This window comes from Hyaena hyaena, unplaced genomic scaffold (assembly GCF_003009895.1).
Source record: "Hyaena hyaena isolate Hyena2069 unplaced genomic scaffold, ASM300989v1 scaffold_1, whole genome shotgun sequence".
Taxonomy (NCBI): domain Eukaryota; kingdom Metazoa; phylum Chordata; class Mammalia; order Carnivora; family Hyaenidae; genus Hyaena; species Hyaena hyaena.
In genome coordinates this window covers 4,006,010-4,033,838 of record NW_024080633.1, presented here as the reverse complement: position 1 = coordinate 4,033,838, position 27,829 = coordinate 4,006,010, and the positions used below count along the sequence as shown (strand labels likewise).

Genomic DNA, 27,829 nt, shown 5'->3' with positions numbered 1-27,829 from the left:
GTAGGGATCCAATTACCCTCCCTAAAGGAGATACCAATTTACACTCTGACCAAGGGCACACATGGTCGCCCTTTCCCTCACACCCTTGCCAGCACATATCATCATCCTTATTTCTGCCTGTCTCTCTCATGGTTTTGTCTTCACTTTTCCTGATGAAGGATGAGCTCAACTCTCCTTTTTAATTTGTTGTGTCCACTTTAAATTCTTTGAATTTTTTATCTGTTTCTTTTTGACCCATTTTTATTGGTTTTTAATTGTTTTAATGGATTTAAAATGTTTTCTTAATAGTTTGGACATCAACCCTTTGTTATATATGTCAGTATTTCATCAATCTGTCCTTTGTCATTTTTTTTTTTTTAATTAACGAGCGCACATTGACACATCATTATCACTCAGGCCTGTAGTTTACATTAGGGCCACTCTTGGTGTTATACATGCTATAGGTTTGGAGACCTGTATAATGACATGTGTCCAGCATTATACTAGGGCAGAGTAGTCTCACTGCCCTAAGCTTCTCTGTTCCCCCAGCCCCTGGGAGCCATGGATGGTATATCTAAGTGTAGCTATGATTCTCTGTTGGTGTCCATTCACTCTTTGATTCCTGTTATGGGTAAATTGTGTTTTCACTCTTTTTTTCTGCATCTGGCTAGGAGTTTATCAATTTTATAATACTTCCAAAGGTGTCATTGATATTCTCTATAATCTAACTGTTTTTAATTTCATATATTTCTGACCACTTTTTTTTTAATGTTGTATTTATTTCTAGTAGAGAGAGACAGCGTGAGCAGGGGAGGGTCAGAGAGAGAGGGAATCACAGACTCTGAAACAGGCTCCAGTCTCTGAGCTGGCAGTCAGCACAGAGCCTGATGCGGGGCTCAGACCCACGAACTGGGAGATCATGACCTAAGCAAAAGTTGGATGCTTAACTGACTAAGCCACCCAGGCGCCCCTGATCTTACCACTTTATTATTTTTTCCTTTTTGCTAGCTTTGACTTTAATTTGTTCTTTGTAGTTTTTTAAGGTGGAGGCTTAGACCTTCTTCTTTTCTTAGATAAGCATAGAATGCTATAAATTTCCCTCTGAACACTGTTTTACCTGCCTCCCATAAATTTGGATATGTTACTTCATTTCACTATCATTTAGTTTAAAATATTTTTTAAATTTGCCTTAAGACTTTTTTGACCCACAGATTAATTTTAGAAGTATGCGGTTTAATTTCCAAATATTTTTTTTTAATGTTTTATTTCTAGGAGAGAGAGAGAGAGAGACAGCATGAGCAGGGGAGGGTCAGAGAGAGAGGGAGTCACAGACTCTGAAACAGGCTCCAGGCTCTGAGCTGGCAGTCAGCACAGGGCCCGACACGGGGCTCGAACCCACGAACCGCGAGATCATGACCTAAGCGAAAGTCGGACGCTTAACCGACTAAGCCACCCAGGCGCCCCTAATTTCCAAATATTAAAGGTGAATTTCCAGATGTGTTTTTTTTAAATTGGTAGTTTAATTTTGTTATGGTCAGAGAACACAGTTTTAATGATTTCTGTTCTCCTGAACTCCCTATGGTTTATTTTATGGCCCACAGTGTGGTAAGTGTTCTGTGTGCCCTTGCAAGGAATGTGTGCTCTGCTCTTTCTGTGTGAGATATTTAAAAAAAAAAAAAAAAAAAAAAAAAATGTCCATTAGGTCAAATTGATTCATAGTGTTCTCAAAGTATTTTTTATCCTTATTGATTTTATATTTTCTTGCTCCATTAGTTACTGAGAGTAATGTTGAAATCTCCAACCATAATTGTATATTTTGTCTAATCCTTCTTCCAGTTCACTCAGTTTTTTCTGCATGTATTTATAACTTTAAGTGCATGAACATTTTGGACTGGATAGATTCTTAGAGAAAAGACTCTTTTATAGTTGTGTTATATTCCTGTTTTTATTTAGTTGTATTCTTTGTTTTGAACTCTACTTTGTCTGATATTAATTTAACCATTCAAACTTTCTTTTCATTATTGTTTCACAGTATATTTTCCCATCATTTTACTTGTACTCTAGTTATGTCTTTATTTTAAAAGATTAGTTAAAACAACATATAGTGGAAGAGCGCCTGGGTGTCTTGGTCGGTTAAGTGTCTGACTCTTGATTTTGGCTCGGGTCATGATCTCATGGTTCGTGTGATTGAGTCCCACGAATCTGCTTTGACAGTGTGGATCCTGCTTGGGATTTCTCTCTCTCTCTCTCTCTCTCTCTCTCTCCCTGCGCCCCCCTCCTGCTTGCTCACATGCTCTGTCTCTTTCTCAAAATAAATAAATAAATAAATAAATAAACTAAAAAAGGAATAACAATGGCATATAGTGGAGTCTTGCTTTTTTGTCCAGTTTGACCATATGAATCTTTTAATTTGATGTTTATGCCATTTACATTAATGTAATTATTCATATAATTGTATTACAGTCTTGCATCTTGCCAGCTGTTTTTTATTTGACCCATCTGTTCTTTGTTTCTTTTCGTTATTGTTTCACAGTATATTTTCCCCATCATTTTACTTGTACTTTAGCTTTGTTTCATTTTTTTTCTACTTTTTCCGCCCTCCTTTGAGTTAAATTTTTTTCTAAAGCTTAGCATTTCTCATGATGCTTTTTTTTTTGTAATTCTCACAATCACTTACACCTCCTGTTTATGTTTTCAAGTATTTGCCTTAAAGTTTACATATCTTTACCCAGTTTACCTGCATGTAACTTAAACTGCTTCACATGTAGTTTTATGATCTTGCAACAGTATATTTCCATTCCCCTCCCTCTTCTGTCTTATTGTTGTTTTTCACATGACTTTCACATTTGCCGTGAACATATATACGTCTCTGCTCCTTTTACTTAGAGTTATTAAGGTAAGAAAAAATTTTATTTTTACCTTAATTTATCCCATTCCCACTGTTCTTTATTTCTTTGTATGGATCTGAGTTTCTGCCTGCTGTCCTATTTCTTCATCTGAAGAATTTCCTTTAACATTCTGTTTAAAGTAGAGTTATACTGGTGGTGAAGTCCCTTAATTTCTGTCTGAGAAATCTTTCTTTTTCATTTATGGAAGATATTTTTGCTGGATACCGAGTTATTGATTAATAGTCTTTTTTTTTTATCACTTTGAAGATATTATTTCTCTGTGTGCTGTCATGCATGTTTTTTGTTGGTTTTTGATTTTTCCACATATGTGTGTGTGTGTGTGTGTGTGTGTGTGTGTGTATAGGGAAAATATATATTGTATATATAAATGGAAAACGTATATATGTTTATCATTTTAAAATAGCCTTTCCTTTTTCTTTTTATTATTGTTATTATTTTATTTTTAATTTATATCCAAGTTAGGTAGCATACAGTGCAATAATGATTTCAGGAGTAGATTCATCCCCTGTGTATAACACCCAATGCTCATCCCAGCAAGTGTCTTCCTCAATGCCCTTTGGCCATTTAGCTACTCCCTCCACCCCTCCAGCAACCCTCAGTTTGTTCTCTATATTTAAGAGTGTCTTATGTTTTGTCCCCATCCATTTTTATATCATTTTGCTTCCCTTCCCTCATGTTCATCTGTCTTTCATCTTAAACTCCACATATGAGTGAAGTCATATGATATTTGTCTTTCTCTGACTTATTTCGCTTAGCATAATACCCTCTGGTTCCATCCATGTTGTTGCAAATGGCAAGATTTTATTCTTTTTAATACGCTATTGTGTGTGTATACACACACCACGTCTTCTTTATCCATTTATCTTTCAATGGACATTTGGGCTCTTTCCATACTTTGGCTATTGTCGATAGTCTGCTATGTCATGCATGGTTTTTGATAAGAAATCTGATATAATTTTTCTTTTTGTCCCTTTCTGTGATAGATGTCCTTTCTCTCTGATGGCAAGATATTCTCTTTATATTTTGTTTTTTGCAGTTTCAATATGATATGACTTGGTATATTGTATTATATTGTGTTCTTTTTGGGGGTGAGCATTTATCCTGCTCTGTGGATTAGTGATTTGGTACTGTCATTAATTTTGTATGTTTTTGGCTATTCATATTTCAAATATTTTTTCTGCCCATTCTCCCTTTCTTCTCACTCTGGGATTCCAATGACACATATGTCAGAGTATTTGGTTTTGTTCTACAGATTCAGATATGCTTCTCCCTGCGCTCAGCTTTTAAACATGTGTTTCTATTTGGCCAATTTCTATTGATCTACCTTCAAATTTTATGATTTTTTTCTGTTAGTTATGTTGGGTCTGCTGATCACTCTCAATTGCAGTTCTCATCTATTTTGTTATGGTCTTGATTTCTTACATTTTACTTCATGATTTCTTACAGTTTCTTTAAGAATTTTTTAAAGAATTTAAAAAATATTTAAAGAATTTTTCTTTAAGAAAAATTTTTTAAAGAAAATTCCACTGAATTTTCCCATCTGATCTTGCAGTTTTCACCTTCTCCATTAGCGCTGGTGTCTGGGGATATCTACTTAGGGTAAGCATCTTCCTTAGTCTCTCTCTGCAAGCATCTGAGATTTTGAGCTAGTTGTTTTTTTCTCAGTATCTGCTCTCCGGTGAGTTCTAGATAAGTCATGAACATAGGTTTGTCTGGATCTTATTGTTGTAAAGTGAGGAGCAGTGCTTTCTTCTAACTCCATATGCTGAGTAGAAAATGGAAGGCTAGTCCATTTTTTGTTGTTGACTCATAATTTTATGAGAGAAAACTGAGAAATTATAGATTGTGGGATTTCTTTTCTGTTTTTCTAGTGTGTGGAGATTTTCCTTGCAGTCTAATATATCCTTGTTTTTGTGAATACTTAATGCATATTTGAAGAGAATGTGTAGTTTCATTTTGAGCAAAGTTGATAGTGAGTTATTAATATTTATTTTATATTTAATCATTTGCTAAACTTTATACATTCTGGTCAAGTCAAATTTTACATCTCACATTTTCTAGACATATAAGATGTGTAATCATATTATCTACAAATAATGATAATTTTGATTCTTTTTCTTATCTTCATGTCTCCTTTTCCTATTTAATATTTTCTTGTGCTGTTCTTTTCACCCAAAATAGCTCAGTAATGAAATCATTGTGTATATCTTTGTTTCAATCTTGACTTCAGTGGGAGTGCCTATTACATTTTATTGTTAACATTGTTGCAAACTGCTAATTTAATATAGCTTTTCTTTGTCATGTATATTTTTAGTCTCTTTTTTTTTTTCAGGGGAAGATGGTCTGGAATGAATTTAAAATTTGGGTAATTGACTGTTAATGCATCTATTAATAGCATGTCATTTTCCCTTCTTTTACCAATTAGTGTGAAACTTATCTTTGTACTTCTAAAATTCAACCATCTGTAACTTCAAGATATTTTATTCTTTAAATATGTTATTTCTTTTAAATGTTCTTGTTCAGTGTATTTGGAAGCTTTTTATTTTTTCTCTCTGCACTAAAATAATATCTGTACTATTGGAGTTACCTAAATCTTAAATATCTGAAAGATTCTTGGGTCGACTTATTTTAGGTTAGAATTTTTCTTAGGAAATTATTTAATAACTACCAATTTTTTCCCTATAGTTATTCTGTTCAGATGTTTAATTTTAGTAACTGTATCTGTTTCTTTCCAATTTTAATTTTTTTCTGAGCCGTTTTTGCTAAGGCATATATTATTTTATAATACGCATTTCACCCAGTATTTCAGACTTTTCAGCATGTTAGAATACATGGTATGGCATGCCTTTAATTTACATCTGTTATATTCTCATTTTTTAATTTATGATTCATTTTATTTGTATTTTATCTATCTCTTCTTCAGTGGGATTAATTAGTAACTCATCTATTTTATTGCTTTGCCTCAAGAATCAATCTTTGTATTATACTGCTTTGATTCCCTTGTCATTTCCTTTACTGTACATTTTAAAGATAATTTCTTAGTGGTACTATGGGGGCTTACCAGTAACATCCTAAGTTTTGATTTCAGTGTAACTTCAATATCATAGAAAAGCTCAGCGTATGTACAGATCCCTCCTCCCTTTTTTGTTATTATAACTAATTATATCTTTACATAAGGACCCATTAACATAATATGTAATTATTGCTTTATGCATTTGTCTTAAATCATATAGGAAACAAAAGTTACAAATCTAAAATACAGTAATGCTAGATTTGTTGTCTTTTCTGGAGTTTTTTATTTTTTCACATGGCTTCAATTTACTACCTTCCATTTTAGCCTAAAGGACTCCTTTTAATATATATTGTAGGGCAAGTCTAACAGTGATGCCATTACCTCAGCTTTTGTTTATCTGGGAATATGATAATTTTTCCTTCATTTTTAAAGGATAGCTTTGTCAGATGTAAAATTCTTGGTTGACAGTTTTTTCTTTCAGTATTTTAATTATGTGATTCCACTGCCTTCCCACCTCCATAGTTCCTGATGAGAAATTAACTGTTAATCTTATTGAGGATCTCTTGTACATGATGTGTCATTTCTCTCTTGCTGCTTTTAAAATTATCTCTGTGAATTTGTTTTTCAACTATTTGATTATAATGTGTCTCTTGTAGATCTCTTTGAGATTACCCTACTTGGAATTTGTTGAGCTTCTTGAATGTGTAGACATATATTTCATAAAATTTGGAAAATTTTGGCTCTTATTTCTTCAAATATTCTTTCTGTACCTTTCTTTTTCTCCTCTCCTTCATTGTGTGTATGTTGTTACCCTTGTTAGTGGCTTACAGATCTCTTGGTCTGTTTTGTTTTGTTTTTTTTCCCCATTTTTTTCCTTCTGCTCAGGTTGGTTAATTTCAATTGAGCTGTCTTCAAGTTTGCTGATTCTTCCTTCTGTCTGCATAAATCTTCTAGTGAAACTCTCTGGTGAAATTCTCATTTAAGCTAGTATACTTTGCAGACCCCCAATTTCTATTTGGTTCCTTTTCATGATTTTTAAAAATCTCCATTGATATTTTCAATTTGTTGAGACATCGTTATCGTCTTTGAAACCTCCTTGTCTGTGGTTTCCTCTAGCTCCTTGAGCATATTTAAGACAGTTGATTTGATTAGCAAGTCCAATGTCTATCCTTCCTCAGGAGTAGTTTCTATTAATTTCTTCTGTTAGTAAAAGGCCATATTTCCTGCTTATTTGAATGTTTCATAGCTTTTTGTTGAAAACTAGACAGTTAGAATGTTATAGTAACTCTGGAAATCAGACTCTTCCCCCTCCTCAGGCTTGATTTTATTTCTTGTTTGTCGTTGCTGTTTGCTGTTTGTTTACAGTCTTTTCTAAGCTCTTTTTGTAAGGTCCATATTCTTTGTCATGTGTGGTTTCTGAAGTCTCTGTTCTTTTAGCTTGTGTGAAGCTATTTGTAACAGATTTCCTTGTATTCTGGAGAAATAAATATAAAAATGAAGAATAGAAAGAGAGAAAGAGAGAGAGAGAGAGAGAAAGAAAGAAAGAAAGAAAGAAAGAAAGAAAGAAAGAAAGAAAGAAAAAGAAAATGGAAGGAAGGAAAGAAGAAAAAAGGGAAGAAAGAAAGAAAGAGGGAAGATAGGAAGGAAGGAAGAGCAAAAAGAGAGAAAGCAACTCTCCTAGATTGACTCTGTTGGGACATTCCTTCAGTGTCTGACCAGGCCATTTACAACTGCCTTATTTGTCACTTGTGCTTGCACTAAGCCTCAAGATCAGCCAGAAGTGAAAAGTGTAGGTCTGTCTCAATTTTTTCTTGAGCATGCATTCTGCCCTGGGCATGTGCTCAGCTTTCTAAATTTCCAGTGTCCATGGGTACTTCTGAATGCTTTAATTTTCTGAAGAAACTCTCCAGCTTTTCCTCCCAGGCTTTCTGTGCATCTATTGTTTTTCTCAACAGCACTCTTTTGACCCAGTTGGCAGCAGATTGTTCACTTGCTTTACATTGTTTTGAAAGAATGACTCTGCATGGCCACTTTTCCAACCCAAGCAAGCTTCAGGATTAACAACATGAAAGCAAGTGCTTGTATCTGTCTTTCAGGTAGCCCATCGACCAGTTAGAACAAGCACAGTTCTTTGAGAATCAGGTCTGCTCCGCTCTCTCCAGAACCAAGGACCATGGTCCTGCACTGGGCATGTAGGCTGCCATATTCAACACTGCTGACGAGCTGGGGAATGGGAGGGTCATGGGCAAGCAAAAATGACACAAAGCTTTCCTACTATTTTTAAGTCGTGTTTTTTCTTGATTCAGTATTTCTTTGGTTACTATTAGCTTTGTTTTCCGGAATTCTAAAAGAGTTGATTCTGATGTTTTCACTTGATTTTTCAGTGTTTCTCTGGAGGGTTGGGCTTTTAGAACTGCCTACACTGCCATTTTTGCTCTTTATTTTAGTTTTTGGGTGGCAGTAGGTTCAGGTTTTGTGTATGTTCTAGTTTATTAATTTCTAATTTAGAATTTATTCTTTCCTCTTAACTGCCCAAGAGTGATTTTTCTTTTACTGATTAGTCAGGGTTGATGTGGAACTTCCTCCTTCCTCCCTTCCTCCTTCCACATCCCAACTACTTCGATAATATGTTTGTATTCAGTTTTTACTTTGTAAAGAACTATTATTATAAATTTTCTTAGGTGTTTATCTGATGGTTGCTGATTTTACTGGTTACTGTTTTTTTCTTCATTGGTAAACTTGTTTAGAATTTATTTTTAAATTGTGCTTTTATCTAGCGTTGTAGCATTGTATTAGAGAACACTGTACAATGTTTCCCTTTTGGCATTTATTAATTTTTCTCTGATATTTTAGTTTATAATCAATTTTGATAAGTGTTTCAAAGTGGTTTTCTCTAGATTTTTTTGGTAGCTTTTATTTTCCTTATAAATTATGAAGTTAAAAGTTTCTGTTTACACAAATACCTGCAATATTTACTAGAATGACTATCATATTTTTATTATTCAGATTTCTTATATCCCTAGTTTCCATCTGTTTGATCTCTCCATGTCTGAAAGTATTAAGTCTTCAGTTCAAATTGCTTCTATCAATTTCTGCTAAATAATTTAGTAATTTTTTGATCTGTTATTTGCTGTAGAAAAGTTCATACCTATTATATATTTAGTGAATATTTTTGATTTAAAATACCTTCATTTTGCTCCTCAGTTTTACTTTGATATTCTGTACAAAATTTGGTATTGCCTGGGGCACCTGGATGGCTCATTCAGTTAAGCGTCCAACTTCGGCTCAGGTCATGCTCTCACAGTTCCTGGGTTCAAGCCCCGCGTCAGGCTCTATGCTGACAGCTAGCTCAGAGCCTGGAGCCTGTCATCGGATTCTGTGTCTCCTTCTCTCTCTGACCCTCCCCTGCTCTTGAATTCTCTCTCTCTCTCAAAAATAAATAAAACATTAAAAATAATTTGAAAAATTGGTACTGCCTGATATGTCTTTGCTTATTCTTTTCATTTCTATCACTAATACATAATGAGTGCTTAAAATTGGTTAAGTTTTATGATTGTTGTTACTATTGTTTTTGTGTTTAGTTTTAGTATACAATTGTGTATACTAAATGCTACACTTGTACTTTTAGGAAACCATTTGGAATAATTATAGATTTTTGGAAGAATTCTGAAGATGGGACACAGATTTTCCATCTACCCTTTAACCAGTTTTCACAGTTATTTACATTTATTGAAACTAAGAAATTAACATTGGTGCTGCATTGTGACCTAAACTATGGACTTCATCAGAACTTCACCAGTAATTCTTTAACATCCTTTCCTGTTTCAGAATTGGTCCGGGATGCCACATTGCATCTGGTTGCTACTTTCTCAGTGTCCTCTAATCTGAGACAGTATCTCCATCTTTCCTTGCATTACATGACCTTGACACTTTTCAAAAAATACTGGTCAGGTGTTTCATAGACAGTTTCTCAGTGTGAGTTTGTCTGGTGTTTTCTCATGAGACAAATGGGTTTGAGGAATTATACTGTAGAGGAAAGTGCTCTTCTAAGTGACCTGTGTCAGAGTATGTGTGGCATTTTTCCCTTCACATACTCTACTTGTTAGAAAGACATCAGTAAGTCCTGTCTCTCATGGGGAGAGGAATTAAGCTCTACCCCCTAAAGGAGGGACTATCAGTAGTTGGGCATTTGTTAAAACTACCATGGTGGTCAATAAGTTGGGGGATATTTTGATGCTCCAAATATCTGATTTCTCTTTAAAATGTTAACCACTAATTTTAGCATCTGTCTGTGGATCTTTGCCTACAGCAATTATTTCTGTGGTATTCTAGTGGTGATTTTTCTATTTCCACTATTCCCTTATTCCATTTCTTATATGGAATTCTTCTGTAAGGGATATTGGTATTTTCTCTCCCCTACTTGTTTATTTATTCCAGAGTCAGCAAACCTTTTCTGTTAGAGGCCAGATAGCAAATATTTTAGACTGTATGGGCCATGCCGTCTCTGCCACACAGCTAGCCCTACTTTTGTGGTTTGGAGCACCCGTAGATAATACATAAATGAATGGGCATGGGCACGTTCCAATAAATCTTTATTTTTAAAACCGGCATTGGGCCAGATTTGGCCTGCAGGCAACTTCTGATAAGTAATTCACTTATTTATATCGGATGAACTCATGGATATTTATTTTACGGTTTGGGTTATAAATGTAGTACTACCACTATTTATTTTTTTATTCAAATTGTTCTAGCTTTGGCCACTGAGAGCTCTTTCAGTTGGTTCCTTTTGGCATTCTCCCATCATTTAAGGCTTATTTATTTTAATTTTTAAGTACTTTCTTATTTTCTGGCAATACAGGGTCATGAGCGTCATTTTTTAAATGGATAGTTTTATATATTTTGTTCCTTCACACAGGAGATATCTTCCACCTTCATTTTCGTCTGAAGGCTCACCTCACTGGCTTTAGAATTTTTAAGTTTACATGTTTGTTAACGTTCTCTGAAGTCCGCCTGATTTTTTTGCCTCCCATTTTGGATGGTGGAGGGTTGGGATGTGAGAGTGGGAATTTTAATATTTTGAAGTTAAGAAGTTCTGCAAGAACAGAAATAAAGTTGGTTGATTCTCAGCCTCTGCATTCCCCATCACTGAGATCTTTCTTTGACCTACTGACTCAAGATACGGAGATTTCTTCTGGTACGCCTGGTTACTGTTCTTGGCCTATTTTGTTTTTTTTCCCCCTCTCCCAGACTTTACGTTGGTTGGTTCTCTGTGAGCCCTCCTAGCTGTCTGTTTCTCACGTTCCTTACGGTTTTCTTTAAAGATCTCTGTGTCCTTGGAGAGCTTTTCAAGTACATCGTCTCCATTACGGATTTGGTTTTCTGCATGTTGATTCTGTCCTTTTGTGGTTCCAATGGGAATTTTATTTCTTTGCTTGTGTTTTTTCCTTTGGTTTCCTTACACCCTTTCTTATGTAAATGAGCCTTCTTTCATTTCAGTTTCCTGCTTCACCTATGGGTTTCATTTCATCTTTTACCTTTCTTTCTCTCATCTAAAAACGGAGGTCGTATTTTCTGTCGCCTTTGAAAACATGACACACATACTATGTAAAAATGCGCAGTGGTGCTTTTCTTAGTTATTTTGCTGAGAACTTTTAGTGATGTTTGTGTTCTGATGTGTTTCAGAAGATCTCAAAATTATGTCCCACAGTGATGTTGCTATTGCCAGCTTCTGTCTGCATGTTCTTGATCAAAGAGTGACCTCTCTGGCTCAGTGTTTCCCAGTGGAGGGGCATGGGAATTCCTCTCGGTCCCTCTGGATGCTCCTGAGCTCCCCACTCAGACTCTCACTAACTTAGTGAGAGGCTAACTTAAATTATGGCTCTGAGCCAAATTTCTTGGTTCGGCATCTGCTTCTCTAGTGCAGTTTTGCTGGACTGAGTGGGAAACACTGCCTATTTATACTGCCTTCTCTGATTAGATAATCTGGAGCAATCAGTCTTCCAGACCTGAAACAGCCCATGCCTAGTGGCTTCCGGGACCTGTCCTGTCTGTATCCTTTCTGAAGACTTCATACCCTCTCTGATTAGATAATCTGGAGCAATCAGTCTTCCAGACCTGAAACAGCCCATGCCTAGTGGCTTCCGGGACCTGTCCTGTCTGTATCCTTTCTGTAGACTTCATACCCCAAGTTGTAATGACGGGGTTCCCGTCCCTTTTAGCCCCCAAGGGAGTTGTCCCAGATGTTGAAAGGGCGCAGAGAGGTCCTTGCACATGTGGGTTTGGGCTCCAGAATCTGGGGATGTCTCAGGATGGCTGTGCTGGTGTATGTATTAGTACACAGTAGGCATGGGCATCTTTCTTTATTCTTTCTTGCTCTTGCCCTTGGCAGTCAGAGGGCAAAGCATGAATTAGTGATGCAGAGTGTCTCAGTCCACCCCGCTTTGGTGTGGGAGGCATTCCTTCAAGAGTCTCAAAACCTTTGGTAACCCTGGGTTCCTGAACTATTGTAATTTCATATACTGTTTTTGTTTGGTGGGAAGCTGGGTTACAGAATATGATTGATAATTAGTTTGTTTCCATTTGAATCGACAGAGAATTGGAGCAGCAGGAGAGGGAGGCCTCAGGGCAAGCTAGGAGAGTCAGGCGCAGGAGACTTACTCCTAAGCCATGTAAAGGTGACGTGGGTCTTCTGTGACCTTGGCAGTACTGGGAGCAGATGTATGAAGCTGTAGGTAAGCTGTCGGTCTCAGTCAGATTGGGCGTACTGGGCAAGAGTGGGTGGTGGGTGTACTGCAGTCACTGAAAGTATGGGGTCTGGAGCCAAGATGCTTCTGACCAAGTCTTAGCTCTCCACTGCTTGTCAGAGGGGAGGCCTTGGCCAAGGACCTGAACCTCTGTGTGCCTCAGTTTTATCCTCTGTTAAAAAAAAGAGAGAGGGCGCCTGAGTGGCTTAGTTGGTTGAGTGTCCAACTTCAGCTCAGGTCATGATTTCAAGGTTCATGGGCTCAAGACTCACATCGGGCTCTGTGCTGACAGCTCAGAGCCTGGAGCCTGCTTCAAATTCTGTGTCTCCCTCTTTCCCTGCCCCTCCCCTCCTCATGCTGTCTCTCTCTCTCTCAAAAATTAATAAACCTTAAAAAGAGAGAGAGAGAGAGAGAGGCACCTGGGTGGCTCAGTTGGTTAAGTGTCCATCTCAGTTGGTCTTGCAGTTTGTGAGTTCAAGCCCCGCGTCTGGCTCTGTGCTGACAGCTGACAGCTGTGTCTGTCTGTCTGTCTCTCTCTCTCTCAAAAATAAATAAACGTTAAAAAAAAGAATAAAATTACCTGCCTTGTTGGCTTATTTTCAAGACTAAATGAGTTCCTGTGTATAGCATACAGGCAGTCTATAGGGATCACTTTCAGAGGTGGCTGGCACTTCTTAAATGCTGGATAAATGCTGGGTGTTGGTGCTATTTGACTGACCTCCTAGCAGAAGGCTGAAGAGGGAGGTGGGGGGTGACCTTTCTCCTTTCTGCTTGGAAAGGCGTCTCACTAGCTCAGAGGTTCTCCACCTCTGAAGGCCCTGTTTGGTGTCAACTTAAATTTTTCTTTCTCAGAGAAGTCTTCCTACTACCCACCTGATCTGAAGCAACCCTATTCCCTCCGCCATTGTTTCCCGCATTACATTCTCTTCACTATCATTTGTTACCGTAAAGTGTTACTTCACGCTTGTTCGTTGAAAGGCTGTGACCCCCAGTAGCCACATGGTTTCCCACTGGTGAGGTGTGGCCAGGGGGTCAAGGACTCGGCCTCAGGGTCCTGACTGACTGGAGCTCCGATTTTGGCTAACTGCCCCCCGCTGACTCTGTGATGGAGGAAAGGTTATCTACCTTCTCTGAGCCTCAACTTTCTCACCTTTCAAATGGTGAGCATAAAGCCCAGCTGCCTTCCTGGGTGTGAAGGTGGAGTCTGAAACCTTATGAATGCTTAGCACAGTTCCTGGAACAGCGTGTACCAGTAAAGATGATTATCATCATTATCATTCCTAATGAGACAGCCATCCGTCCACTCGTCATCCTGGTAGTGGTAATAATAATTGCAGTGCAAGTTCCCCCTGCAGTAGAATATTGTCTCATCCTGGCTGGGGTCACAGGGAGTAAACGGTAATTAATGATTTGGTTGAGCTCTGAGAAACAGTTCAAGGTCTCAGATTGCTTATCTTTGAAAGAAAGGAGCTAGTGGGTGTGTGTGAGCTTACGAGGTTTCAGTACCTTTCATGTGTTTGTCAGTAGTTACAAGGGGAGGGAGGTGATGACTGTTTGCATCTGGAGGGACCGACTTCAGGTAGCGCAGGGCAGGTGAGGTGGGAGTGCTGCGCCAGCAACAGCACTGCTGAGATGTGAGGCCCAGGTCTGTGCCTTCTGCATGTGTGAGGGGTTAGGGGTCAGCAGAGGAGGCTGAGAGAGCATGAGGGGAAAGAAAGGATTTCCCCAGAGAATCTTGCAGCCTTAGCAAGATCAAGTCCTAAGTGACATGGGCTTTGTTATCACCGGCACAGATTAGAATTCTGGTTCTGCTGGAGACTCTCCTGAGAAGAAGTGGAAAAGAGGGTCAGAGAACCTATGTGGGGGATGTAAAGAAGGAAATTAGGTCCTAGGAGACTGCAGATTCTAAGTATGCTGGGAAATTTGGAGCCAGCTTTCCTCTGAGCTCCTGGTGGGTATTTTCGTCTTGCAGAAAAAAGCAAATTCATTTTGTGAGCCCATTTTATAGATGGGGAAACTGAGGCCCAGATAAGTTGGGCAGCTTGCTCAGGGTCATGTGGATAGAAAATGGCAGGGCCAACAGTCTCCCCACACACATCAGGCTATTTGGGATGATCCTGTTCATACCATTTGCTGTTGGTGTTGGGTAAATTTAAGTAGAAATGGCTGTCAGGGCACCCAGTGGCTTTGTGGATAGGACCAGAGGTGGAGGCAAAGCCACTTGTGACTCTGACTCAGTCCCGCAGTAACTAGAAGAAACCAAGCCCCCCACCCACAGTGTGGCCTCAGTAGCTGCATAGACACTGCACGCTTGCGACTCCCCAGGCTTCTCGAGTAGGACTGGTCTGCACAGCCATCTCCCATGCTTGGAAGGACTTACATAAATAGGTTGACTCTCTCTTCTTCCCAGGGAGGAGTTGATTATCCTCAGGGGGTCATATTCCTCAGGGTGGGGACACATTCTATCTTTAGATATCACCAAGGTTTGTATTCACAGGAGGATATGCAAGATTAAGTGACCTTGACTATGGAATGCAAAGCTACTTATTTGTATATTCTCCACAACCACCCTGTGAGGTAGGTGCGATTCTTTCCCCCTTGCCTGATGAGTCATCTGAGGCCCAGAGAGGTTGAGCTTGCTCAAGAACACATAATAAAAGGCTTACCAGGAGATTTAAACCAGATAGTGTTGTTCCATAGCCTGTGTTCTTAAATACTTTACTAACCTCATTTTGATGAGTGAGTACCATCCATCCATCCACCCATCCATTTCTGAACTCATCTCTCTACCCAGCTTTTACCCCATTCAACTGTCCATTTATCCTTCTATTCATCCACCTGTCCCATGTGTTCATCTCTCCACCAGCCACCCATTTTTCCTTCCATCCATCCATCCATCCATCCATCCATCCATCCATCCCATAATCCATCCATCTATACATGCATCCACTCAGCCATCCATTTTCACCCATCCACCCGCCCACCTATCCATTGTATTGGCTGTTTGTCTAACATGGTGTTCTGCTTTGTCCTGGGGAAAGAGTTTCTCCGTATGTTTTCTGAAGCTGGAGACTTCCATGCCAGCACAAATCCCTTAGCTCCTAAGAAATATCTGGGCTTACTCCTGATACTACTAGGCTGGTGCCCTTGGGAATGCTGCTATTCCAGGCAGTGCCAGGTTGCTTATTCCCTTTCCTCCCTCCGTAAACCTGGAGAGGGTTTCGCTCTTCAAAGACCTCCCAAAGTGCAAAGGTGTAGGCTCTTCCACAAAGACTTGACTTTCTCAAGCATCATCACAGATGAATCCTCAACTAGCTCCGTTCTTTGATCCAAAGATTGGAAGCAGGATTACTTTGGCATGGATATACTTTTTAAAACTGTTATAGAGTTTGCGTGATACATCTAAAAATTATGTAATAAATCTAAAACAGATGTTCACGGAGCATTTTGTAAGGAAAGGAGTTTTAATAGAAATAGGCCAATTTGATTGCAGATAAGTCAATTAAGGAAACCATTTAAATTGTCTCAAAAGAAACAGTGTTATGAAGAGGCAGCATGGCCCAGCTATTTGCATATTTATTAAGTGCAAGGCAATGAAAATCATTTAATTATTTTGCATAGCCTCTGTTGTACATAAACCATTGGGAGACAATCTTACTTTTCAGAGTTATTTTTACCTTCTATTATGGAAAATTTTAAACATAAAAATTCAAACACGTAAACATGAACAGTCATAGAGCGAATCCCCATGTACTTGATACATGAAATATGAAATATGATCTTGAAATATGATTGACTAAACTTGTATTGACTTCTTTCTTCTCACTTTGTTTTTTCTCTTCTTGAGTTTCAAGGATATATTCCTCACTTATTAATTTCATGGGGTCAAAATTCCATTATGTTGACATAGAAATATAATCAGCTTCTGAATGTAGTTGTTTTATTTTTTCATTGAAATTTAGCTTTTTTTTAGGGTAGAGCATTGTGTATTTTCTGACTTTTTTTTTTTTTTAATTTAAAGAATTTTAGGTTAGGCCAAGTTGACAGGATAATAAAGGAACCCTCACATGTTCTTCCCCTTGATAGACCAGTTATTAGCATCAGGACTGGCATTTTCCTAAGTGCGTTCTTCCAGGAAATTACTTTGAAGACAGGGGAGGTTTTCATACCTTTGAAGGTATGTGGACAGTAGCACAGAGTTTTAGAGCCAGACAGATAGAGGTTCAGACCTCACCTCCACCACTGCATAGCCCTGCCTGCTAGGCAAGTTACCTCACACTCAGCCACGTCATCCATCTAACAGGAATAATAGCAGTTATACCCATGGAGTTATATAAGGCATATAATAGGGTCCCAACAAATGTTAGCTATCACCTGACCTACAAGCTGTACCCTCTATGTTGGGGGGCGAGTGTTGGGTTTTGTTGATTCAACTCATTTTTGGTCAGTATGGAAGATTTTTGTACTAGAGAGCGTTGGTATGGCCTGTGATTAAGACAGTAAGTCCGGGGTAAGAGTGATTTAAATCCCAGCTCTGCCCTTACCAGCTTGGGGCTTGGTTGAGTGACTTAATCTCCCTGAAGCCTCGTTTCCTTAAGGGTAGAGCAGAGATAACGAATACCTACTGATTGCACTGGGTTGTTGTCAGGGGAAAATGACATGGGACCATCCATGCCCAGCATTTAGTCACACCACTGAGTGCGACTAATCATTCGTATTATTATAAAGAAGGACACATTAGCATAGTGCCTACCATGTAAATGTGCAATAAATGTTACTCACTGTAAGTAAGGGTGAAAAAGTCACACCAAATTGGTCTCCAAATGTCTGATTTTACTTCAGTGCAATGAAAAGAATAAAGATCTTTCGTGAAAGCTCGCGCTGTGATTTCAAGCAAGAGTAAACCCTGGAATGGACGGGCAGATGCCACCAGCCAGGCATGGCCTCACACAGTTGTCATGGGAAACAGCCGAGGGCCTTTGGTTCCATTCAGTGATATCCTAAAATAAACCAGCCTTCTTGAACACTCCTGGAAGCCTAAGCTTCCAGTGTTGAATGGCTATGTCCCCTGGCCCGTGTGACTGTCCTGAGGGCTTTGTGTTGATGTTGCCTGGGCCTGATTTCTCTCCTCTCCCCCTTTTCTCTCTCTCTCTCCTGACTCTCTCATATCGTGCTTCAGGTCGAAAGGATTGTAGACAAGAGGAAGAACAAGAAGGGGAAATGGGAGTATCTCATCCGATGGAAAGGCTACGGCAGCACAGAGGACACGTGGGAGCCAGAGCACCATCTGTTGCACTGTGAGGAGTTTATCGACGAATTCAACGGGCTGCACGTGGCCAAGGACAAAAGAATCAAGTCAGGGAAGCAGGCCAGCACCTCCAAGCTCCTGCGTGACGGCCGAGGCCCGTCGGTTGAGAAACTCTCCCACAGACCTTCAGAATCCGGGAAGAGCAAAGGGACTTCCCATAAACGGAAGCGGATCAACCCTTCCCTGTCCAAGCCGAAGAAAGGCTATTCGGCTAAGCCCCCCGCGGGCAGTGACAGGGCCACCAAGACGGTGTCTTACAGGACTACCCCCAGCGGTTTGCAAATAATGCCGCTGAAAAAGGCTCAGAATGGGATGGAAAATGGGGACACCGGTTCCGAGAAGGACGAGAGGCACTTTGGAAATGGGTCCCATCAGCCTGGCTTGGATTTGAATGACGTCGGAGGGCAAGAGCTGGCGGAGTGTGGTGTGAACCACGCAGCACTGGCGGAGAACGGGCTCGGTACGTGGCTTGTCTTTCTTCTGTGTTTGGTCTGGTCCAGGTGGCCGGGGGCTTTGCGTGCAGCCTAGGGGAGTAGGTGAGACCTCCCTGCCCCCGAACCCCGGCTCTTAGCTAAGCAGGCATTCCCCTTCTGGCTCCCTCACCTAGAGTCGTGTGGACTTGGTCACGGGGCCATACTGGTTGCAGACACCTGTGCTCGAGGGGAGGCCAAGCCACCGATGCTCCCGCCCAGGCCTATAGTGGGCTGAAAATCCCAAGGCCACGGTAACCACTCTAGAGACCATGTTCTGAGGGTTGCTCGAAGCCCTCACCCACCAGGACCCGAGACCCGTGTCCCCAGGGGGCCAGCCAGTGCATCTCTTGGGTGGCATGCAGTTCTGAGAGGCTTTGCCTTCAGTCTCATTGAGCATCCCCCCTCCAAAGCCGTGGAGCCCAGAAGGGCGGGTCTGGCCCTCTTCTCAGACCCAGTTTGGACTTGAACTTCTCCAGGCCCGGGCTTCAGCTGGGCCTCCGGCCCCTCCTCTGTCTCCAGCATGGGTGCTCTGGCCCCATGTCTAGAGCAGGTCTGAGAGCTGCCCTGGCCCCACCCTCTGCTAACTCTCTGGGCTTGCACCTCCTTCACCCCAGAAGCAACACAGCAAAGGCATGGAATCCCTCCCTCTTACTAAGTCCCCACAGGTAGAGTTAAGGAAAGAGGAGGCAAAAGGTAATTAAAGCTCCCAAACCTGACATTTTCTTAACGATGAAGTTATTCCTTGACTGGGCCTTAGTGGCGCGGGTCCTCCAGGCTGGCCATCTGCACCTGTTTCGTGCACGCCCTCATTTCTCGGGTATCTGTGTGTCTCAGTGGTGGTGGCATTCTCCTCTTTAGCCGCCAGAACCCTAAGCCTTGGGATGAGCGTGGACAACCTGTTCCCGACAGAGCAGGGGCATCGATGCCCGATGTCGAAGCAGAATGTGTGTGTGGGAGTAGGGGTGTGGGGCGCAGGTGGCAGCATCCTGGGAGGGGGTGATGGAGGAGATGCCCAGGAGCGCGGCGGTGATTTCCAAGTTCAGAGTGTTCAGGGCGCGCCCCGCTGCAGAGAGAGAGCCCCGCGGTCTTGAGGGAGCCTTGCCGGGGAAGCTGAGCGATGCCTTGCTCCGCAGGGAGGGATTTCACCCAAACAGGATTTGCTTAGCAGTGTCTGCCCCAGATTGACTCATGTTTCCGTCTGGGGATCCCTGATGCTGACATGACTCTGCCTGCTAACATATGTAAAAGCTGTTTGTTTTAAAAATTCATCTCTCAGGGAGGAGTGGGCTTGTGTAAATGAGGCCTGGCATAAACATCCGTGTCTGACGTTCGGCGACAGCTGCCTGCGGGAGAGGGATTCCCCGGCTCGGGAGGGTGGCTGGGGGCGTGGGGGATATCTGAGGCTCCTTGGGTGTAGGTGCGGGGGGCCTCGGCCTGTACGGTCCCCTGCCCTGCTTCACATGTGGCCGCCTCAGGGGTGGGAGGAAGAACACGGAGGAGGACGGCTTGCTGACTGTAGCCGCCAGACTGCAGGGGGCCGTGGGGACACTGGATGCAGAGAGAAGGGGAGATGGACCTTCCTCTCCTTCCACACAGCTTTCCAAAGTCGCCCTCCATCTTTGGGCCTGGTCGGCACCCCCTGGTTCATGATCTGCCTGTGGGATGTGGTGCCCCACGAGCAGGGAAAGGCCAAGGGTCCCAGGTGGCCTTCTTCAATCCCAACCTTGACTCCACAATGCTTCTCTAGACCTTTCTTGTCTCTGATCTCTTACTGGCCTCATTTTTTTTTCTTCCTGACATTGAATCTCTTCCACTTGGGCCCGTGCCTAGGAGGAGAGGAGGAAGCTACCTGCCTCTTTTTTTTGTTCTGTTTTGGGTGTTCTCAAAGGGCTCTTTTGCTTAATCACATTCCCTAGTATTGGTGCCCTTGAGATTCCCCTGCAAGGTTAAGGCTGCGATTCTCAAATGTTATGTGTGTAAGATTACCTGGCACCTTGTTGAAAATGAAGGTCCCATGGAGTCTGATTTACTAAGCCTGGGGTGGAGCCCAGAAGGTGGGTTTTTAAATGAGCACCCCACGTGACTCTAATGCATTTTGAAATGTGCTCTGTGGCGAAATGGGGGTGGCAATGGAGGTTCACATCAGGTGTCAATTTAAGTCAATTGAGTGATTTCTTTTTGTTTTGTTCTTTTAGCACTTCCTAAGAGCTAGCCACCATGCTAGGTGTTTGCAGTAGAGCAATAAAAGATAGGGACTTCTCCCTCCAAAATTTACAGTTTAGGGATGCTCGGTCAGTTAAGGGTCTGACTCTTGATTCAGGTTCAGGTCATGATCTCATGGTCTGTGAGTTCAAGCCCCGCATCAGACTCTGAGCTGACAGCGTGGAGCCTGCTTGGGAGTCTGTCTCTCCCTCTCTGCCCCCTGCCCTAATCTCCCTCTTTCTCTCTCAAAATAAATAACTAAACTTAAAAAAAAAAAAGTATCTGTAACTTACAGTTTACTTCCAGTTAAGTTGAGAGTGCACGGCTTCACTTCAGTGTTGAGAAGATTCCTGAGGCTGGCTCATCAGAAGAAGTAATGTGTATATTATATACATGGTATACCTTTGCCACGCCCACATTTGCATCTTCTGTGGTCACTGGGCTGATAAATTCTCCAAACACTGTCAGCCTTTAACATTCTAGTTAGAACAAGCTTAGAACAATTTCCCCTGTGTAGGTCTTGGGGAAATTGGGGAAAGGAAAAGACTAGGAATCCTTACCAAAGAGAGAAAGGCGGTTTGGGGTTCTTAGATAAGACAGAGGGGTTTTCCGGTTCCAGAACTTGCCAGCAAAGGGGCCAGAGGTGTAGTCAAACAAAACATGGCTCCACTCAGGTTTTCAACCAGAGAAGAGTCTCCATGAAGCCAGTGTCTGTGCCCGTGTGGAAACCTGAGCGTCCGCTCTCTTCCCACCTGCACCAAAGAAACCAGTTCCTAATGGCACAAGGTGAGCCGGTGGGGTCTGCGGCCCGGAGGAGGGTTTATCTCTGCCTGGGAGAAGGTGATGGGGAGATCCTGGATTTGCTTTCCCGGCATTTGTTTTGGGGGCGGGCTTACTTTTTTTATGATTTCAACTTCTCGTTGGTGAATTAAGGTTCTGCATACAGAAAAGCAACTTATGTAACACGTTACTCATTTACTGCTGACTTCCTTGATCTGTGCTGTGGGAACAAATGCTAAAATGGGGCTCAGGGGGGGTGTTTTGGTTTCAGGCTGCATTTTCCCCAGCAGTGTTTGGGAAGTGTGTATGCAGCGAGTCGGTACTGCGCTTGCTTCTCACTCCTCTGGTAATGACAAATGGCTCTGTGGTCCGGAACCGTCTGCCTCGGTAGCCTTTGGGGAGCTTGTTAAAAAATGGGCTCCACCCCAAATCCAGTGAATCCAGCCCTCAGGGGCAGGGTGTGGGTTATGCATTTTCACCACTGAATTTTAAGCGTACACTAGTTGCAGAGGAGGCATTTGGTTGTCGGCAATGAACGGTCCTTGGATCCATTTGCTGGGAGAGCCCCTTACCCCTTGGATTTTAAGGTTACGTGGGAATGTGAATTGGTCCTTCAGAGGTTTAAAACATAAACCTGACATAACTTCTTGCTGCTGATGCACTTTTGTCCCGGGCATCTCTCTCTCCTTTTCCCTCTCACTTTTATTTTCCCCCCTAAAACACACCGGTTTCATGTGTACGGAAAAGCTGTTGAGTTAGCTAGCTTGTGCCGTGGTCCGGTCCAGGAAAGCGGGTTAGCACTCTCTCGTCTGAACGGATCAAAGCATCAGTACCTTCCAGATTCAGATGAGCCTCTGTCCTGTGGCAATGCCCTTACTAGGAGCCAGTGTTCCACACGGAGCCGTAGCACAGCCCACAGACGCCTAGCGTTGTCCAGGTGTCCACGAAGCCCGTGTACTTCCGCTGTTGATGCTGATCCTGTGGTCCCGTGTTCGTGTTTCTTTGAATTTTGAGAATCCTTTTCCTTGCATCCTGATGGCGGTTGTCTGTCGCTTGGGCGCCGTATCTCAGACGTGGCTTGAGCCAGGGTTTTCAGAGTTGTTCTGATCGTTGAATGAGCCATCCCACACCAACAGGCAACTGCCATTTTCTCTCCGTTGATCTTTTAAAGTTATCTCAGCTCTCGCTCCTGTGAGGCTTGTGTATCTCTTTGCTACTCCTTTTCTAACACAATTATCTTCTTCCTCTTTATGGATCACAGGGGAATAACCATCCTTTAACCCCTCAGAACCCAGCAGGAGCTTGGGTAGTACCCTGTCGCTTTTAAGAATTTAGGGCTCTCTCTCACAGAGCTAGCATCAGAATCCCCTGAAAGATGTGTTAAAACACAAGGGTGTGGGGGCACCTGGGCGGCTCGGTCAGTTGAGTGTCCAACTTCGGCTCAGGTCATCATCTCGCTGCCCGTGGATTCGAGCCCTGCATGGGCTCTGTGCTGACAGCTGGAGCCTGGAGCCTCCTTCAGATTCTATGTCTCCTTCTCTCTCCTCACCCCTTGACCCCCACTCATGCTCTGTCTCTCTCTCTCAAAAATAAATAAACATATAAAAAATTTTTAAAAAATGACCCACAAGATTGTTATGCCAACTCCCATAATGTCTGATTTCGTAGATGTGAAGTCTAGCCTGAGAGTCTGAATTTCTAGAACATTCTCAGATGCTGCTGCTGGTCCAGGGACCCCACCCGCAGAACCATGGCTCTAGACTAGTAAGCGCCATGAGGGTTGAGATGAGAATGACAGACCATGGTTGTAAGTGCCAATTGGTGGCGCTGGAAAGAGAGGAAGTGCTTTTGGTCTGGACCTGGAGTTGGCATTCATGAGAATCGTTAAGTTGAAAGTTTGTGAAGCAAAAAGTTGTTTCAGTTGAACGTTTTAAGAGCATGAGGGCTCCCCTACAAGGAGGCCATGGGGATTACAAAGGATTTGTGTGATCCTTCTAGGGTCCTGAGAAGTCACTTCTGTTGTTCTACCCATTTTACAGAGGAGGGGACTGTGGGTACATATGCCCAGGGTTTGGCCGAGGAGAGGAAGCCAGGCAGTTCGCCTCCAGAGCCGGGCTGCACATCACTGCCCTGCCTGGGCGGCAGCACAAGAAAGTTCCTGGACCCTGATCCCTGACAAACACGTGCCCTGATTTGAGGGGCGGGGGCCACTTCATGGACTTGCCCTTGTTGCTTCTTACTGGAAGGATATAATCCTTCACTGTGCCACTCAGTTTGGAACCCTGGATAAAATGACCAGTTTCCTAAAAAAAAAAAGAAAAAAAAAGAAGAAGAAAAAAAAACAGCTGGATGGGACGGACTCAGGCACGACCAGAAAACCTACATAGATCACTAATGATTAGAGAAATTAACTCAGTTGTCACCCAGCTCATAGAAAGCAGGAAGAAGGCCCAGAAGGCCCAGATGGTTTTACAACATGACTCCCAAATATTCTAGAACAGATAATCCCTCTGTTCTCCAAATGGTTGTGGGGAACAGATAAAAACGGAGACACACTCCAGCTCCGTTGCTGAGGCCAGTATAACCTGGATTTCCAAACCAGACAACGAAGGGGAGAGGAAGGAAAAGCATAAGTCGGTTCTACTTAAGCATCTAGTGCTAAAAGACCCAACACTTCCTCAAAATTGTGACCTCCACCAGCTTCTCCCTCTGTACCCTGACCTTCACCCCAGTTCATGACCTTTAGAATCACTGCTGCTTCTTGAGGTGCCCAGCTCGTCTCCGGAAGAGGCAGAGAGTTTGCTAGCCCTGAGTCTCCTGCCCTGGACTGAGTCACATCAGTGGGCTCGTTGATGCAGGCATGTGTCCCCGGGGCCCAGCTGTTCTAACACGCTTCAAACACGCGCTCCCGGGGCCAACAGACCTCGACCAACCTTTTTTTGTTACTCATAAGTAGGTCCTTTTCCAAACCAGCAATGACAGCGAGAGGCCAGGGGGTGCGTCTGGTTTGTCTTTCAAAGTGTGGCAAGGAAGTGACTTTGTGCTAATGAATCAACTTAAAGTCTCTTCTGCGGTAACGTGAAGACCTGCCCGCTTGGCCACTGCAGAGTGCCAGACGGTGATGAAAAATCTGACTGTTGCCTGACCCGTGGCAAACCCAAGGAGGAAGTCAACATTGTGGTTTGCTCCCCACTCCTGGATTTGATTTTTGGCGTCCCGAGAGGCCGATGTCAGGATCCAGAGATCAACTCATCACTTTCCTTGTCGGCTCAGATATTGTTTTCCTCTTTCAACTACCTCAAAACAAGTCTCAGGAACCGTTTCCAAGTCACCATTCATCAGTGGGGAGTCCACGCAAGTGGGGTGAGGAGTGGAAGTGGCCCCCTCCTCCCCCACCGTGTGCAAGCAGTAAGGGGGGGTCTCAAAATGGTAATGAAAATTGCTTTGCTGGCTTTGGTGAAAGCTCCCCAATCAGGGTGGACCCCCAGGCCTGTGGCTCATCTCACACCCCCGTTTCTCATACAAAAAGTCAGTCGTCGTTAATGCTTATGGCCGTGGTGGTGCTGAGCTCTTTTCTTTTGTTTAGCAGACCAATAGCATTCAGTCCCCTCGGTGTTTCTCTGAGTCAGCAACTTAATAACACAGCAACACAGCAAGGTTTGCTATCATTGGTCTTGCCTCTATGTAGGGAAACTGAGGCTCAAAGGGGTTGAGGCGCAGAAGACCAAGGAGAAGCGTTGGGGTGTGTTGCCAGGTCCGGCGATGTTGAAGCTCTCCGTGGTCTGTGATCAGTTTGTTGTTGTTGTTTTTAAACTTTTTTAATGTGTATTTACTTTTGAAGGAGAGACAGAGCATGAGCAGGGGAGGGGCAGAGAGAGAGGGAGACACAGAATCCGAAGCAGGCTCCAGGCTCCAAGCTGGACAGCACAGAGCCCAATGTAGGGCTCAAACCCACAAGCCGTGAGATCATGACCTGAGCCCAAGTGAGACGCTTAAACGACTGAGCCACCCAGGCTTCCCTGTGATCAGTGTTAAGAAGGGAAAGCAAAAGGCACTGCGGTGATTTAAGTTCACACCAGCAAATGTTTTCCTGTGTCCTAGGCCATGATTCTGGCCAGCACCCCTGCGGCCTTCCTATGGGGCATCTTTAGTGGTTCTAAAGATGCTGATCTGGTGTTCCAGGGAGGAGGACTGACTAGTAGTGAGTGGTTTCCCTCTGGGCCTCAGATTAAAAGATATGAGGGCGCGTGCACACCACACACACACACACACACACACACACACACACACACACACACACGCTCCAGGCCTCACTGAGAAGGTGGCATCCAAGTAGAGACTGGGAATGGGGAGAACATCTTGTTTTAACTTAAAAATCCATTTGTGCCAGGCGTTTGGAGATCGGCTTCCCCTTTTAGCTGCCCAGAGTTTTCTAGTGTCCAGATAAGCTGTCTTCTCGCTGGTGGACATTTAGACAGCTTCCATCAACACCCTCCTGCCGACGCTGGATGCTGCTAGTCTTTGTCATGCTTCCCAAATTCCGTCGTCGTGATTTCCGTTAACAAACGGGGGTGAGTGTCTTCTTCTATTCTTTCCCTGGGGGTGGCCCACATGCAGTCATGCCGCTGGCGCTCTGTGTGGGGGATAGACAGGGGCATCCGTCCACGTTGCCCCTGGCAAGTGGCTCAGCCTTTCTGGGCCAGTTCTTCACTCATGAACTACAGATGCAGTCCTCTGTCATGGGATAATAGGGGGGAACAGAAGAAATGAATTCATTCATAGCACACCCTTAGAATGTGGCCTGCCATAGGTAGACATTTGGTAAATATTAGTGATTGGTCTGTCCACCCTTTCCTGGTTTTCTAACCATATTTTCCCATTTGCATTTTAGAGTACTATACATAATGTATTTTTTTCCCTAAAGTTTTATTTATTTATTTAAAGGGAGAGAGTGAGAGGGGCGCCTGAGTGGTTAAGCATCTGACTTTGGCTCAGGTCATGATCTCACGGTTTGTAGGTTTGAGCCCCACGTCGGGCTCTGTGCTGACAGCTCTGAGCCTGGAGCCTGCTTCCAATTCTGTGTCCTCTCCTCCCTTTCTCTCAAAAATAAATAAACATTAAAAAAAATTATAGAGAGAGTGCGCACGTGCATACTTGAGAGAGTGTGCATGAGGGGGGAGGGGCGGAGAGAGAGAGGATCCCAAGCAGGCTCCATCCTGACCAATGCAGGACTCAGACCCACAAACCATGGGATTATGGCATGAGCCAAAATCAACAGTTGGATGCTTAACCGACGGAGCCACCCAGGCGCCCCATGAATCCTTTCTTATATATGTTAACTCAGCTCCTCGGGTGACTGCCATATCCCAGGAACTGTTTAGACAGTGCCTTATACCACGAGGAGATACACAGTTGATATAGAGGCAGCTATGGGCAGGGGTGCCTCAGACAGGTTGGGAAGGGAGTTAGGAGAGAGGGCTTCTTGGAGGAGATGATGCACAAGTAGAGTCTGATAGACTGAGCCAGAAAAAAGGGGGGGACGGTGCGGGTGATGACCGCAGGCACATGGGCACAGAGCCAAGGATCCACATGTGGGTGCCGGGAGCCACAAAGCAGGTGGCAGTTCAGCTACTTCTAGACCAGCCCGTAGGGAACACTGAAGCGCCAGGGAATTCTCCGTGTAGTCAGGGTTGGCTAAAGAACCAGACAGGTGGAGCCTGCAGGAGGAAGGTGTTTTTGGACTCTTTCCAGAAGGGGCCGAGAAAGCCCTTCCCACAGCCCCCGCTCTGGCGCGAAGCCTGCCTTGCGCCGTCCCCACAGCTGTCTCCCTGTGACCTGATGCGTGTTCCCCCCCCGCCAGCCCTCGTGTGAGCACTCGACCTCTCCTCCTCCTTCGGGGCTCACCCAGGTGGCGATTCCCCCTGGAAACCCTGTCGGATTCCCAGTGTAGGCAGTTTCGTTAGTGCACGTAGAGCAGTGTCTCTTCCTCTCCGTGTGTCATGGTCACGACCTGATCAGGTGGGTAATTTCCACTCCCCTCACTCTGTGAGATCCTGAGCCCCACCAGGGCAGGAGTGCTCTCTGTTTTGCTCACAGTTGTGTCTCTGGCACCTCACAATGCTGGGCACATAGTAGGTGCTTAAGAAATGCCTGCCCAGCGAGGGAGTGGATGAGTGAATGGACCGAAGAGGGAAGGCAAGAATCCCTTACTGCCATGAGGTGGGGGTCCTGGGCCAGATCCACCCCCCACCCCATTCACTCCCCGGCTTGGGCTGTCCTGTGTGCTCACACTGTGCTCCCTGCTTCTGGGGACATGTCAGGGAGAGCTAATGCTTTATCAGGGTCTTCGCACTGGCAACGAAGGATTCCCCTTCCCTCATCTGCCTGACACTAGTTCTCACCATCTGCTGTGAGCACCCTAC

General features: G+C 43.4%; 1 protein-coding gene across 1 annotated transcript in view; it reads left to right on the top strand.

Moving 5' to 3' along the window:
- CDYL2 (chromodomain Y like 2) overlaps window positions 1-27,829 on the top strand; it is a 168,814-nt gene that overhangs the window by 92,186 nt on the left and 48,799 nt on the right. Inside the window, exon 2 of the mRNA XM_039226289.1 lies at window positions 17,824-18,412. Coding sequence (XP_039082220.1) covers window positions 17,824-18,412 — 589 coding nt within the window. The remainder of the gene's footprint in view (window positions 1-17,823; window positions 18,413-27,829) is intronic.